We start from the raw sequence: 16,891 nt of genomic DNA on the forward strand, positions 1-16,891 counted from the left end.
TCATTCATATCATTTTTCAAATTCCACGTAGAAGTGATGTCATATAATATTAGTCTTTCTCTGTCTGACTTCACTTAGTATAATTGTCTCATATATATGTATATAGATGTGTGCACATACATACATATTCATATATGCCTATCACATTTTATTCATCCATTCATCTGTTGATGGATACTTAGGCTGCATCCATGCCTTGGGTATTATAAATACTGTGACTATGAACATTTGGTGCCATACATCCAACTTTTTATATTGTTGCTATTCAGTCAATAACTCATGTCTGACTCTTTGCAGTTCCATGGACTGCATCACACCAGGCTCCCCCGTCCTCCAGTATCTCCCAGAATTTTCTCAAATTCATGTTCATTGAGTTGCTGATGTTATCTAACCATCTCATTTTCTGCCACCCCCTTCTCCTTTTGCCTTCAATCTTTCCCAATATTTTATAATAACTATAAATGGCATAACACCTTTAAATTTTACATCTGAAATTTAAAAATATTGTACATTAACTATACCTCAATTAAAATAAAAATTTTAAAAACCTTCCAGGGTGTTCCCTGGTAGCCTTTTGGTTAGAATTCCAGGCTTTCACTGCCATGACTCAGGTTCAAGCCCTGGTCAGGGAACTAAGGTCCTGCAAGCTATGGGCTTGGCAAACAAAAAGAAAAAAAGGAAAAAGCTGTCGTGATTCTTACCACCCAAGTCGTAACAATTAAGCAGTTACTGTGTGCCAGACCCAGTGCTAGATGGACATGCTTGATGGTTTGGTGTCTTGTTTTCTCAGCAGATCACAGACCCACAACTCCATCTAGGATGCGATGTCAGGATCTCCGTCAATGCAGTCAGAAGCTGGTCCGCAGGCGGCCAATCAAACCGAGGGAGGGGTCCGAGGGCCGCATGTCGCGTTGTCTGAAAACCCTCGACCTGGTGGCCTTCGGTGTGGGCATCACCCTAGGAGCCGGCGTGTACATCCTGCCTGGAGAAGTGACCAGGAACAAAGCTGGACCAGCGATTGTCATTTCCTTCTTGGTGGCCGCCCTGTCTTCTGTGCTGTCAGGGCTCTGCTACGCTGAGTTTGGGGCCCGAGCACCTGGGTCCGGTTCTGCATATCTCTACAGCTATGTCACCGTGGGAGAACTGTGTGCCTTCGTCACTGGCTGGAACCTCTTACTGTCCTATGCCATCAGTGAGATGATGGGGAGGGGAAAGTTGTGGGAATTAAGATGAGGAAACTAGGAGGGGGGATTAGGGTCTTCAACTCATTCATGAGAGCTTCATTGTCCGTTTTGCAGGGGAAGTGGGTAATAGTGGCAGGAAAAAGGCACAACTTCACCGTACCCAGTTCTATTCCTTCCTTCAATAATGGACTAGGAACTCATAGTAAAGGGAACTGTAGAGAGTGTTTGGGTGAGAGGGACACATGACCCACAGGCTCATCCCTTCATCATATTGAAGCCTTTGCTCAGCTGTTGGCTTTATGGAAGTTTTCTTTACACTTCAGCTTAAAATTTCAATTCTTACCTTCCAACCCTCCTGGTCCCAATTTCCTGTTATCTTTTCTTGCAAAACACTGATCTCCTCCTAACACACTGAGCAGATGACCTGTTTTGTGAATGAGCTATGTCTTCTCTCCCTATCCTGTGAAATGAAACTATTTGAGATTAATTACTTTGTCTGCTCCCCTACATGACATACATCCCATGGCACATGGTAGGGGTTCAATTAGAGTCTGTTTGTGAATCTTTCTTCTTCTGCACCTGCAGCCATTGCAAGTGTAGCCAGAGCCTGGAGCTCCACCTTCGACAGCCTGATTGGGAACCACATGTCTCAGGCGTTAAGAGGAACTTTCCCACTGCACGTGCCCTCTTTCCTGGCCAAGTATCCTGACTTTCTTGCCCTGGGTGTGGTGCTGGTGATGATGGGTGAGATGGGGTCAAAGATAGGATGGGAAGAGAGGGGAGTGGGAGGGGCTCTGAGTTGGGAAAGGCTTGGGGTGGCAGAATGGTGAGGGAATTAGTACTGGAAAGGATTTGTGATATGATAGACAGGAAAGCAAGACAGACCATAGTTTCCCACTACTGACATTCTTGATAGGAACATTCTTTAGTCTGAGGGACTGTCTTATGCCTTGTAGGTTTTATTTTTTTTAAGTCATTGTCTGATGATTGAGTGTCCTTTATTTATGAGACAATTGTGAAGCCCATATTCAAAATTGTAACAACTGGAATGTCTCTAGACATCCCCAAAATTCCCTTTGGAGATAAAATTTTCCCAGCTCAGAATCATTGACTTCAAATGACAACTTTCTTCTTCTGCACTGAGATAAAACTTTTTTTTTTTTTTTTTTGATTGAGAGGATTTTCATCTAGCCTCAAATTAACTGTTTCACAATTGTTCCCAGCTTTATTGAGACATAATTGACAGACAACATTTTATAAGTTTAAGGTGGACCCTATGGTGATTTGATCCTTGTATCATGTGGTACTGGCCACAGTGAGAAATTAACCATCTTAAAGCGTATAATTCAGTGGCAGTTAGTACATTCACAATGTTGTACAACCATCACCTCCATCTAGTTTCAAACAGGTGCATCAGCCCTAAAGGAAACCCTGTACCCACTAATCACTCACTGTCCATCTGTCCACTCCCACCCTCTACAACCCTCAACCCCCAGCAACCACTAGTTTGTTTTCTGTGTCTATGGATTTGGTTATCTTGAATGTCTTATATTCCATCTCTCCCACAGGAATACTGGTTCTGGGAGCCCGTGAGTCAGCACTGGTTAACAAATGGTTCACAGGCATTAACACTTTGGTTCTCAGCTTCATCATCCTCTCTGGCTTCATTAAGGGAGACCTGCACAACTGGCAGCTCACAGAACAGGACTACACATTGGCTGCAGCTGGATCCAATGACTCCTCTAGGTTAGGAGGGTACCCTTGTCCACAGTAATGCATGTCAGATGGTATGGAGCTGAGAATAAGGTGGGAACTAAAGAGACCTGGGCTGAGGGACCTAAGTGATGGGGGCCCTAAAGGCCAGTATTTGTGGTGTGAAGGGAGGAGTCCAGTAGGGATGGATGAACTCACCTCACCCATGTTCTTCCTCATTCCTTTTCTCATCATAGCTTGGGCCCTCCGGGTTCTGGAGGGTTTGCACCTTTTGGTTTTGATGGGATTTTCCAGGGAGCAGCAACATGCTTCTTCGGGTTTGTTGGGTTTGATGCCATTGCCACTACAGGTAACATGATCATTGTGCTTCCCGTCAGGGGTTTGGGCGCAGGTTGGGCCGCACTGAGACATAGGGATTGGGAGAAGATTAGCCTGCTTCTGAACATGGAGGAGGAAATTTGATTTTGTGCTTTCACCCCGGCATGTTTACTGACCCAGTACTTCCTCCCATCTTGCAGGGGGAGAAGCCCAGGATCCCCAGCGGTCCATCCCCTTCAGCATCATGGTCTCACTCTTTATCTGCTTTGTGGCGTATTTTGGTGTCTCAGCGGCACTCACCCTCATGGTGCCCTACTACCAGATTCATCCTGAGAGCCCCTTGCCACAGGCTTTTCTCCATGTTGGGTGGGACCCTGCCAGATATGTCGTAGTTGTTGGCACCTTCTGTGCTCTTTCATCCAGGTGAGTGTCAAAGTTTTCTCTCCATCTACCATCAGATGTTCAGGTATCCCATCCCTTGTTATTTGAGAGACAAGATGAAGAGACATCTTACTCCACCTCAGGTAGACTAGGGAGGAGAAACTTTGGTCTGTCCTACTTCTCCTTGTTTTCACCTACGCTTCCATCTTCTCTTCCAGCCTCCTGGGTACCATGTTCTCCATGTCTCGAGTGACGTACGCCATGGCAGATGACAGGCTCCTTTTCCAAGGACTTGCCCAGATCCATCCCCATACACGCACTCCCATCATGGCCATCTTGGCTTCCGGAACTCTTGCAGGTGAGTGAACAAAACTCGTTCCTTTGATCAATGTCTTTAACTTGTATGTTTCCAGTGGTTTCTCATTCTCTCCCCACACCTTGCTTGTACCCTCATCCTAGGGGTCGCAGCATTACTCTTAGAGTTCAGTAACCTTGTGGACCTCATGGCAATTGGGACCCTGCTTGCTTACTCCTTCGTGGTGATTTCTGTTCTCGTCCTCAGGTGAGACTCTGCTACACCTTGACTGGGGATCTTGACCTGTGGGGATTGATGTAGGAGGCAATCGTCTTCTATATTCATGACACTTTCTAAGTGTTCCGCTAGGCTTAAGGCAGGAAAAAAGTTGATGGGACCATCTATGTTGGGAGACTAGGGGCTGATGTTTTTAGGTTGGTGCAAGTGTAATTACAGTTTTGGACCGTGAATTTTAAATGGAGTTTAAAATTGTCATGGAGAAGAATTGGACCCTTTTTGTTGACCAATGCTGGCTGCAGGCATTGCAGATTTCAGTGGATCTCATTGATTTGCTGAGCACACTTCTCAGATGTAATGGCTTCACCAGGATTCAGAAAGCTGTAGTGGATCAGACCAGCAGCAGACCACCAAACAGTGATCATGATCTTTCTTGTGATGCACGTGCTTTGGAACTTCTTGTCAGTCCAACCACTGAGCTGGTCATCACCAGTTGTCATATAAAATCCACTTTTCATCACATGTCACAATCTGATCAAGAAATGGTTCATTGTTGTTGTTGCATTGATAGAGAAGGTGAAACTTCAAAATGACAATTTTTAAAAAATTTTCAGTCAGCTCATGAGGCACCCACTTATCAAGCTTTTTCACCTTTCCAGTTTTCTTCAAATGCTGAATAGAAGGGTCACTGTTGAGTTCTTCAACAACTTCTCATGTAGTTGGAAGAGGATCTGCTTTGATGATGGCTCTCAATTCAGTTCAGTTCAGTTCAGTTGCTCAGTCGTGTCCGACTCTCTGCAACCCCAGGAACCACAGCATGCCAGGCCTCCCTGTCCAGCACCAACTCCCGCAGTTCACCCAAACCCATGTCCATTGAGTCAGTGATGACATCCAACCATCTCATTCTCTGTCATCCCCTTCTCCTCCTTCCCTCAATCTTTCCCAGCATCAGGGTCTTTTCAAATGAGTCAGCTCTTCACATCAGGTAGCCAAAGTATTGGAGTTTCAACTTCAACATCAGCCCTTCCAATGAACACCCAGGACTGATCTCCTTTAGGATGGACTGGTTGGATCTCCTTGCAGTCCAAGGGGCTCTCAGTTGGTTGTAGTCAATTTCCAGTGGACAGTCACTGTGCTCCTCTTCTTCAGGTCTCTTGTCTCCTTTGCAAAATTTCTTGAACCACCACTGCATTGTACATTCAATAGCAGTTCCTGGGCCAAATGTGTTGTTGATGTTGCAAGTTGTCTCTGCTGCTTTATGACCTATTTCAAACTCAAATAGAAAATCACTCAAATTTGCTTTTTGTTTAACATCATTTCCATAGTCTAAAATAAATATAAAATAAACAGCAAATGATGTCACTAGCAAAAATAAATAAATAAATAAAACCCATACTGTGCATTAAAATGTTGTATAATATAGCCAAATTTATTTAGAATGCATTTCAATATCAAATGGTAAATTTCAACAATGTAAAAACCACAATTATTTTTGTTCCAATCTAATAATATAGGTTTAATACCTCTAATTCAGGTACCAACCAGAACAGAATTTAAGCAAGAAGGAGAAAACAGAAAATGAAATTGAGAAGTCTGAACGTGAAGCAAGTCCTTTGGAATCTGTACCTGAAGCAGGAATCTCAAGGATTCTAAAGAGTCTGTATGACCCTATTAGCACCAACCCCACCCGGAAATCTGGCCAAATTGTCTATGGATGTGCCTTACTGCTTGGTGAGCAGTGGGATTTCTCATCGATCATATTCTGAAATTGGCAAGATAGAGTGGGAGCCTGTGTCTTTGGCTGTTGAGGTGTCTTGGAGATATGATGGCTCTTCTTGATATGGGCAGCTTGGGGAGGGGTGTGGCCCAAAGTCCTGACATCTTGGTCTTCTGGAGTCCAGCCTGTTCTTCTCCTTGACCCTTGCAGTCCTCCTGCTGACGATCCTGACCGTGATACTGGCTAAGGGGTCCAGATATGTGTTCTCTGGAGACCCCGTGTACACAACAGTGACTGTGCTGCTGCTGCTGCTCATCACTGGGGTCACGGTCATCATCTGGAGGCAGCCTCAGAACCCCTCTCCTCTTACGTTCAGGGTAGGTAACCTCATATGCCCAAAGTGTCCACCTTGAGTAAAGGAGGTCTGTGTGCTTTAGATCTAAACATCCTTTGCTGGACCAGGGAAGAAGGGGTGTTGCTAAAACCAAAGGACATTTCCCTGATCCACACTTGCTCCTTTACACACCCAATCTAAGTAGACACAGAACACACAGCTGAAATTGGGCTGGAGTCTTCCCACCGCAGTAGGGTCTCCCTTACAGACATTTGGGGTGTGTTCAGGGATGAACTAACTTTGCCCACAGGTCCCTGCTCTGCCTGTTCTCCCACTGGTGAGCATCTTTGTGAACGTTTACTTAATGATGCAGATGACCTCTGGGATCTGGGTCCAACTTGGCATCTGGAATGTGATTGGTGAGTGGTTTTCTATGAAAAAGAGGGATCTTTGTTAATATTTATTTATCTGGTCACTTTGGGTCTTAGTTGCAGCTCGAGAGCTCTCTGTTGTGGCCTGTGGGCTTCTCTCTAGTTGTCACACACAGACTCCAGAGCATGTCGGCTCAGTAGTTACAGGTAACTGCTCAGTTTTGGCATGTGGTCTCAGCGCAGGCTTAGTTGCTTCAAGGTAGGTGGGATCTTAGTTCCCAGACCAGGAATTGAACTCGAATCCTCTGTATTGGTGTGCAGATTCTTAACCATGGAACCACCAGGGAAATGCCCTAAAGAGGGCTGTTGAGTGACCGAACCCAGTCCTCTTCCTACTATCCCTCCCCCCACATTGTGTCAGATGCCATAATAGGAAATCCACTGGGCATTTGTAAGTGAGGAGAGAGCCTACTTTCCCTTCTCACTGTCTCATTTCCCTCCTAGGCTTTGCCATATACTTTGGATATGGGATCCGACACAGCCTGGAGGAGAACAATGGGCAACAGCCGCCAGCCTCCACTTTCCAGACTCTTGATGAAAACATCCCTGGTACTGAGTCATCTTAACCAGAGGAAGTAAATGCTGTGTGAAATCCTTCCAGGAACTAGAGGATCTGCTGGTTCAAGGGACACTGTGAGCCTCTATGGAATTTGCAGGTGATAGGCATTTAAAGCCTGTGTTTATTGCCAGCAGACAAAATGACTCTTATGTTGTAAAATTCTTAAGTAAACTTTTCAAAGCATGATATACATACAGTAAAGCACACGCTTCATAAGTGTGCACCAAAATGAATTGTCACAAAATACAACAATATAACCAGCAACCAGAGGAAGAAACAAAATATTAACCTGGCACGTGAGAAATAAGTTCTTGGGCCAGAAGTTTGCCACTTCTGGAAGGAAACACAGGTAACTGTATATTGTGTTGAGAGGTGCACTTTAAATATTAGGACATAGTTGTGTTGGACATAAAAGGAAGGAAACAGATAAATTGTGCAAACAGTAACACAAGAAAGCTAGGGGAGATATGGTAATATCACAGTATATTTTGAAAAAAAGAGAAATGATAACAAATGAAGTGGATCATTTCATAATGGTAAAGAGAAATTATCGTTTTAATTCTTTTTTTCCAACTTTATTGAGATATCATGTAAGAAGGTATAAATGATTACTTTTCTGTCTAAGACACTTAGACTTTTACAATAGAGCTGATTAGAATAAGCTTTTAATTGAAACAAACAAAACAAAACACCCACATTGCTAGAGGAAGGGCAATAAGATGGGAAGTAATGGTTGATTGATAAATGGTTACAGTTGAGTGGAACTAAAACAAAGTTAAATTGCAGAGACAAGATTAAAATGTTACTGCATGAGACAGGGTGCTCAGGGCTGGTGCACTGGGATGACCCAGAGGGATGGGATGGGGAGGGAGGTGGCAGGGGGTTCAGGATGGGGAACACATATACACCCATAGCTGATTCATGTCAATGTATGGCAAAAACCACTATAATATTGTAAAGTAATTGCCTCCAATTAAAATAAATATTTTTTTTTAAAAAGTTATTGCTGCAGAACAGAATGATTGAAATGGAGATTATGGACACTGAAGATGTTGGTAACAATGAAGCATTGTTTGTGAGAATGAACAACTGCAGTAGAGTGAAGGGGGTATGGTGGTCAAGAAAATGTATAGCAAAATTATTAGGTGAATTAAAAAGTAGATGGAGGAGGACTAACAGAACTGGAAAAATCACTATCTTGCAAGTTTTACTGAAATTACCAGCTTAGGAAACAATGAAGACTGAAACTGTCAGGTGCAACTTTGATGGAAGAGGTTGACCAATCACCCGACTCTTGTTCTTCCCTTATTGTGGAACAACCAGATAGCATGTGCTTCCCACTGTGCTGTGATGGCAAAACAGAACACTGCCCATAGTCTTGATGAAAAGTTGTATCAGAATATAATCAATCTCCAGATCAAATACCAGATCACAGCAGACATGAGGGATAGCTTCCAATTTCAACTGAAAACACAATCAGCCAAATCCAGAATGTGGGCCGTTTTCCAGGAAAGAAAAATTGTGCACTTTCTGTAATAATTAAGTGATACGACCCTACAGGCAGGCCTCAGAGACATTACTGGTTTGATTTCAGACCACCACAGTAAAAAGAATTGGCATTAAGGAGAAACACACAATTTTTTGGTTTCCCAGTGCATGTAAAACTTATGTTCACACTACACTGCAATGTGTTCAATGTTCTATATAGCATTCTGTCTTAAATAAATGTACATACCTTAATTTAAAAGCACTTTATTGCTAAAAAAAAAAATGTGAATCATCATCTGATAACCCAGGATTGCCATGAATCTTTAACTGGAAAAAAGTGCAACATCTGTGAAGCACAATATAATAATGTATGCTTGTACATGTGTATGTATGTATATATAGCTAAATGTGTATGTGTATAATTAATATGCACAAAATATGTACATATGATATATGTATAAAAATATGTGTTAAGGCTTATTGTTGACCTAAATATAGCATATCTAATTGTCTTGTAATTTGATCTAAGATCCTCTTGGAATAAGAAATATGGGCTTCCCTGATGTCTCATATGGTAATGCCAGGGGAGTTTGTAATTTCCTTGGTTCTGTCTTGTCGACAAAAATTTCAAATAACTGACAGACCAGTGTTACAGTCCCATGTGAATTTCCTCAGACAGACCAGTGTTACAGTTCAGTTTTATTTAGAAAGCAAAGGGAAATCCATCCTCGAGGTGTAAGGGCAGACCGACCCAAAAGACATGAAGAGAAGAGAAGCCCCTGGATCATTTGTGGCTCCTCTATTTACACATTTGTCTCCTCCCCTCTGAGCCTGCCCTTTGTAAATTCGGCTAGCCAGGAGAGCTGTTTGTTTTACCTGAGGTTCTCACTCCAGTCCTTGGACCTTCCTTTGTTCTATTTTTGCAGGCTTTTCCCTCCTTTGTCCTTTAGCCAGCACCTCTCTGGACTCCTTTTCCTATTCTAACTACCTAACAGTAAAGAATCTGCCAGCAATGCAAGAGACCTGATTGGATCCCTGCATTGGGATGATACTCTGGAGAAAGAATTGGAAACCCACTCCAGTATTCTTGCCTGGAGAATCCCATGGACAGAGGAGCCTGACAAGATACAGTCCATGGGCTTGCAATGAGTCAGACATGACTGAGCAACTAACACACACAAACAGTTTAGTTATATTCCATATGGCTTAGGTCCCATCCTGATGACCTCATATAAACTTCATTATCTCTTTAAGGCCCTGAGACTGAAAGGTTGTTGCTGAACCGTGAAAGATGCTGGGATTCTTGGCCTCTGGAGGAGAGGAATTCCATCCCAGGCCAGTGACGAGGCTTGATCACTCAGAGCTTTTGTGTGATATAGTTTTTTAATAAACTATTAATAATAATAATAAACTATTTAATGTATAAAAGAAATAGACAAACCTTCTGACCTAGACATCAGAAGGGGGCAGAAAGAGTGCCCCCCTGCTAGTTTTCCCAGGAAGTTATATAGCTACTAGCAGGCTGCAAATTAGAGAAAGGAAATGTGTCAAAACCCAGAGAGTGGTACAAGGCCCCTCACTCACAAAATGCATTTTGAGATAACATTGGCACAATGTGAGTCACCTGGGCCATAAAATGATTGACATGAATCTTGAAGAAAGGGAGGTTTCCAGTCAAATATATAGTTTCATTAACATAGGAGAATAATTGTGTGAGTAAAACATACTGGTTTGCTGAGCCATTATCGGTTCTGAGTCTTAGTTGGAACTGACTTGAAGAAAGACAGAGCTTAAGGTAAATACATGGTTCAATAACAGGGTAAGAAAAACATTTCCATAAGAAAGCGCATTGTTAGCTCAAGGTTTGAGAAAAGTTAAGCTCAGATGGAACCAGGTGTAGTCATGGCAACACAGAATTTTAAAAGAAACCTCTTTTGAAGTTTGTATAGAGAAAGGCAGAAGAATCTGACACTTGTAGTTTATTTCCTCCTGCCACTTAGGAGAGAGATAAAAAATGTCTGAAACTTTCAGCCTATTTGGAGACCTCTGACCTTCTTGCCTGCTGCCCTCTCACCACCAAATAGAGTCATATTCCAAGGTCCCAAGGTTTAAAACTTCAATATGTGAATTTGAAAGTGGGGAGATACATTCACTCCCATCACACTTTGACTACCATTTGCTTTGTAGCACCTAAAACAGCTTCTGGAATACAATAAGTGCTCAGTTATATTTCATAAGCTGCATAACAAAGAATCACACATACATGTAATAATTTACATGACCCAAGATGGGGAAATTTTTATTTACCAAAAATTATTAAAGCGAGACAACAGCATTTGATTGGGAAAAATAATATTGTTAAACTACTTGGAGTTAAAATTAGATTTTTTTTTATTATTATTATTTTTTAATATTATTTATTAGTTGGAGGCCAATCACTTCACAACATTTCAGTGGGTTTTGTCATACATTGACATGAATCAGCCATATAGTTACACGTATTCCCCATCCCGATCCCCCTTCCCACCTAGCTCTCCACCCAACTCCTCAGGGTCCTCCCAGTGCACCAGGCCTGAGCACTTGACTCATGCATCCCACCAATTAGATTTTAATGCCATGTCAATGATTAGGCTTCCCTGGTGCCTCAACAGTAAAGAATCTGCCTGTCAGTGCAAGAAATGTGGGTTTGACCCCTGGGTTGGGACGATCTCCTAGAGGGGGAAATGGCAACCCACTTCAATATTACTGCCTGGATAGCTGTCCGTGCAGAATCCCATGGACATTGGAGCCTGGTGGGCTACAGTCCATGGGGACGTGAAAGAATCAGACATGACTTAGCGACTAAGTTACAGCAGTCTATGACTAAAGCACCTGCAGCGATAAGCCCACACAACGCAACCAGAGAGTGCACGACACCTAGAGAGTAGCCCCCACTCGCTGCAGCTGGAGAAAGACGGTGCCCAGCAACAGAGACCTACTGCAACCAAAAACAAATCAGCTAGTTACTGGGAGGAAGGAGGGCTGTGAGCTGGGTCCCCTAGTTTTACACTCTGTCTACTTTGGTGTCCTTGCTGATCAATGAATTCAACTGTCCAGGGAAATAATCAAGAAACACAATAGAAATGGGAAAGGTGTATTTGACCCAAACTGAGGGCTATAGCTTGGGGGCACCCTCTCAGATAGCTCTGGGGAACTGCTCCATTGAAGCACAATCTTATACTTCATCCAAAGAAAGTATATACATTAACATGACAGGGTGTATTCCTTAAAGTTTCCAAAGAAACAGACTTAGTACATAGACAGGAGACAGCAGGACCCTGGTGTCTGGGAAGGGACATTATCTTCCAGGGAGTGTTAACATGGATGCCATGAGAAGGGAGTTATTCGTTCTTATCTTCATAACAGATGTTCTTTACCTCAGGGTTAAAGATGTGCTGGGAGAGTTGGACAGACTGTCTTAGTTCACACACAATGCAGCCTGAACCATGGATAAGCCAATATGACTTCCCCGTTCCTCAATATGTGAACATCTTCTCCATCACAGGATATAAAAATATTAGAACCTTATGATCCAGCAGTTCTGCCTTTGAGGATATGCCCAGTGGAATTGAAAGCACACTCTGGAAGAGATATTTCTACATCCTTGTTCATAGCAGCATTATTCACAATAACTAAAACATGAAAGCAAACCAAATGCCCACTGATCAAAGAATCGCTAAGCCCATGTGGTATGTGCATAAACTAGAGTATTATTCAGGTTTAAAAAGGAGAGGAATATAAACCATGCTACAACATAGAGGAATCTAGTACACATTCTACTAAGCAAAATAAGCCTGGCAGGAGGGGATAAATAATGTTGATTCCACTGAAACGAGGCGCCTGGAGTGCTCAGATTTAGAGAAAGGAGAACAACGATTGCCAGGAACTCAGAAAGGGGAAAGGCAGGATGGTTGTTGAATGGGTACAGAGTTGATATTTTGCAAGGCGAAAAAAGTTCTGGAGTTTGGTTGCAAAAAAATGCAAAGGTATTTAATTCGACTGAAATGGACACTTGAAAGTGAAAGTGAAGTCGCTCAGTCATGTCCAACTCTTTGTGGCCCCATGGACTGTAGTCTACCAGGCTCCTCTGTCCAGGCAAGAGTACTGGAGTGGGTTGCCATTTTCTTCTCCAAGGGATTTTCCCGACCCAGACATCAAACCTAGGTCTCCTGCCTTGTAGTCAGAGAGGTTACCGTATGACCACCAGGGAAGTCCTCTTGGACACTTAAAGATGGTTAAAATTGGTCAATATCATGTTATGAGTAATAAAAAATTAAAAAAAAAAAACTCTCAGAACCACTCCCTCAGAGTAACCACAGAAGGGTCAAGGCTGATAGCTATATGGCAGATGCTCCCCACCCGACCAGCCTCATCTCCACCCTAATAACGCATGGAGTAAGGGCCATCTTCTGTGCTCAGGACTTCCTGCTTTGGTCCTTAGAGATGTCTCAGCTCCAGTCCTGCATGACTTAACCTCAGCCTTCCTGACTGATCCAGTGCTCCAGGCTCTGCTCCAAGGATCCAGTAAGTCTCAGGTCACCCTTTTCTGTAGGAGACTGGGTGCTGAGTTCACATCTTCCAAAAGAGACCTCTGCAATCCCACAGTGGAGGGATTGCACTCCTGACTGAGGGTGGAGAGATCCATTTTCCAGATGAAAACAGGGACTGGGAGTTGTCAGGTTTATGTGGGAGTTGGTGATGCAGGGGATTGGATCAGACCATGGAGATTCTAAGACTCATATTTTTTGACTGGTGCTCAAACAATATCAAAGATTTCCTGGAACAGCGTTTATGGTGTGAGGACCACTGATGTCAGTCTCCTGTGTAGTGTTGACCCTCGGATTCTGCAGGGTCCTCCTCTGTGGATGCCCCAGTGACGGTAAGGATCTTGAGCATCCATGGATTTTGGTGTCCTCAGAGGAGGGCTGTGTGGTGATTTATATTAAGTCACCATTGGTTTGCTAACCCAGCAACTCTGTGAAGTTGGCTCTATTTCTTCTTATTGGCAATAATTTTAAAATATGGTGGTAAATTACATATAGCTTAAAATTTGCCATCTTAACCATTTTCAAGTATACAGTTCAGTGATGTTAGGTATATTTATATTGTCGTGCAACCCATACTAAGAACTTTTTCCACATCTTTTTTCTCTTCTTTCCTAAGAAGAAAACTAAACCTGGGTCTCCGTTGAACAATAACTCCCAGTTTCACCCTTCATTCGAGCCCCTGGCAAAGCACCATTCTACTTTGTCTCTAAGAAGTTGACTCCTCTCAGTGCTTCATAGACGTGGAATCATAGCATGCTTTTTTGTGACTGGGTTACGTCACTTAGCATAATGTCCGCATGTTCCTCCACATTGTAGCATACCTCAGACTTTCCTGTCTTTTTTAGACAACAGACTTGTGGACACAGAGAGGGAAGGAGAAGGTGGGATGAACTGAGAGAGTAGCATTGAAACATATATACTACCATGTGTAAAATAGATCACCAGTAGGAATTTGCTGTGTACTGCTGGGAGCTCAACCTGGTGCTCTGTGACAACCTAGAAGGGTGGGATGGAGTAGGGGGTTGGGAGGCAGATTCAAGAGGGAGGGGACATATGCATACCTATGGCTGATTCATGCAGAATCATGTATGGCAGAAACCAACACAACAGTGCAAAGCAATTATCCTCCAATTAAAAATAAGCTTATAAAATATATTTGAGAAAAAGAATTTCCTATCTGTTTAAGTCTGAATAATATTCCACTGTATGTAGAGACCACTTTATGTTAATCCATTCCTTCATGGACGGACATCTGGGTTGCTTCCAACTTTCAGCTTGCCGGGAACCAACACATGAGACCCTACCCCTAAAAAGGCCGTAAGGGAGAAAACCTGACCGGCAAGGTGAATAAGGTTTTCAGGGTCCAAATTGGTTACTTAGCACCCTGGGGGAAAATACAAGCACACCCTCGCCCACTGGTTAGCAAGGGATCAGGTCCCTTCCATAGTCCGGAAAGGAGGTCTTTCCACTTTACTAAAGGTTTCATATCTTTTTGTTCTGGGTTCCAGGGACGGAACATAGCTGTTAAACCGGCTTGATCAGCCCTGTTATTGAGCACAAAGAGGGCGTGCTGCAAAATGTGGTGTGGAGAACTGTATTTGAACCTGTAATTTAGAAATTTGTGTTTCAAGTGTCTGATGTGCCCTTTCTACAATTGCTTGTCCCTGTGGATTGTAAGGGATTAATGTAGAGTGGGATATACCGAATTGGGCACAGAAATTTTTAAAGGACTTAGATGTATAAGCTGGAGCATTGTCTGTCTTAACTGATTTTGGCATTTCTAAATAGGAAAAGCAGGCGAAAAGATGTTGAACTACATCTTTATAGGCTTCTCCCGTTCTGGGAGTAGCCACAATGGCATGGGAGAAGGTATCTACAGTAACATGCACAAAGGGTAGTTTTCCAAAAGAAGGAACATGTGTTACAACCATCTGCCAAAGCACATTAGGTAGTAAGCCACGGGGATTTACCCCAAAAGGCAAAGTGGGAACTGAAGTAGGGCAAAGCTGACATGTCCTAACAATTTCGCGTGCAGATTCCCTAGGAATATGGAACTGATATCAAAGGGCAGTTGCATTTTGATGATGCATAGCATGTGAGGCTTTAGCATCCTCAAAAGCACTGGCCATTATAGTTCGGGTTAGCAAATCTGCCTCTTGGTTAAACGTATGGAGGGGTCCAGGGAAATTAGAATGAGCTCTTATATGTCTAACAGAATTGCTTTGAACTTTTCTAAATTTGCTGTTGAAGGGTAGATAACAATATAAAAATTGTGGTTTTATTTTCCGGTAAAACAGCCATTTCAATTTGAGGAAACAACTTAACTACATACTGCGAGTCAGAAAATAAAAGCCTGGCCCGAAAACTCTTTGAACGCCTCTATCATGGCTGTTAATTCTGCTTTCTGGGCTGATGTTTCCCCAGTATTTAAGCTTGAAAAGATTTAGAAGTGTAAGCAGGGGCATTGTCAGTTTTAAGACATTAAGATAGCACAAGTCTAACAGTGAGGGGTTATTTTTGGTAGAAGCAGAATGAGCTTTTATATGCACCATAATCTTAAATAACACTTATTTACTTTACTAAAGTATCAAAAGATTTTAAAAACAAATATAAATCACTTAAAGGCAAAGAAATTCATAACTTGTTATTGAAAGATTGATTCTAAGAACTCTTTGTTCTCTTAACATAGAGAGTAGACTAAATTCCAGCTTGTTACCAATTTACCGGATAGCAAACAAACAAAATTTTTCAGTTAATCTTAGAAAAGTTTTTTTTAAAATAAATCTTGAAGAACTAGCAGTATTTTTTTAAAGGCATGAGAGTGAAACCATACAAGGCATGTTTAAAATCTAATTAAATTTTAATTGACAAAGTAACCTGCCTGGTCATTGCTGTGACTTGTAACACTTTAATGTGATAACTAAAATTATAACTGACATTTTACCAGGACACATCAGATTTTCATGAATTTCACATAATTTCTAGGATATCTATATAAGTAACATCAACCATACAATATAACCTGAGAAGATTTATCACTCCTCCAACAGTAATTTCCATGCAATTTAACATGTCAAATGAACTCAGGTAGTTTAATAGCTCTTTGGGATGTCTCAGGGGCCCTCTGAAGCATCCCAAAGTCAGCTAGAAGTCAAGCTATTTAGGCAGTTTTGTCAATAAATATCAAAAGGGTTTATAGTAGAATCATATAGATCACTGTGAAATAATATATTTACTTAGCCAAAGTAAAAAGGATTTCAAAGATAAACATAGAACAGATCACTTCAGAGGTAAAGAAACTTAAAATCCATTATCAAAGGCAGTTCAACCTCTCAAGAAAATTTGTATTTATGCACAACACTCTTCCCTTGGAGTGCACTTTCCATTAAACCTTAACACTTTCTGTACCCTTTACTTTGTTCTCCCATCCTGAAACAGCCACCTGTAAGTCAGACCTACTTTCTTTTCCCTTCATAAAATGTAACTTCACTTCTCATACCTGTTTTACTGAACACACACATCCTACTTTCTTTAAGCAACCAAGAATTTAAATACCAGTGATAATTTTTTAAAAAAATTTAATGAACATCTCAGGATGGCATCAAACACTATTTATTAATAGTCTAAAATCTTTAGTTTCTCTGTAAG

General features: G+C 42.1%; 1 protein-coding gene across 1 annotated transcript; it reads left to right on the forward strand.

The window, feature by feature from the left end:
- The first annotated feature begins 819 nt into the window (after window positions 1-819).
- Window positions 820-7,176, forward strand: LOC136157650 (cationic amino acid transporter 3-like). Its single transcript, XM_065919468.1, has 11 exons — window positions 820-1,192; window positions 1,770-1,928; window positions 2,753-2,930; window positions 3,134-3,246; window positions 3,416-3,638; window positions 3,815-3,954; window positions 4,056-4,158; window positions 5,663-5,859; window positions 6,056-6,222; window positions 6,490-6,598; window positions 7,055-7,176. Exons 1-11 carry the CDS (start codon window positions 820-822, stop codon window positions 7,174-7,176), a joined length of 1,884 nt encoding a protein of 627 aa, XP_065775540.1.
- The last annotated feature ends 9,715 nt before the right edge of the window (window positions 7,177-16,891 follow it).

The sequence above is a fragment of the Muntiacus reevesi genome, chromosome 2, assembly GCF_963930625.1.
Source record: "Muntiacus reevesi chromosome 2, mMunRee1.1, whole genome shotgun sequence".
NCBI classification, from domain to species: domain Eukaryota; kingdom Metazoa; phylum Chordata; class Mammalia; order Artiodactyla; family Cervidae; genus Muntiacus; species Muntiacus reevesi.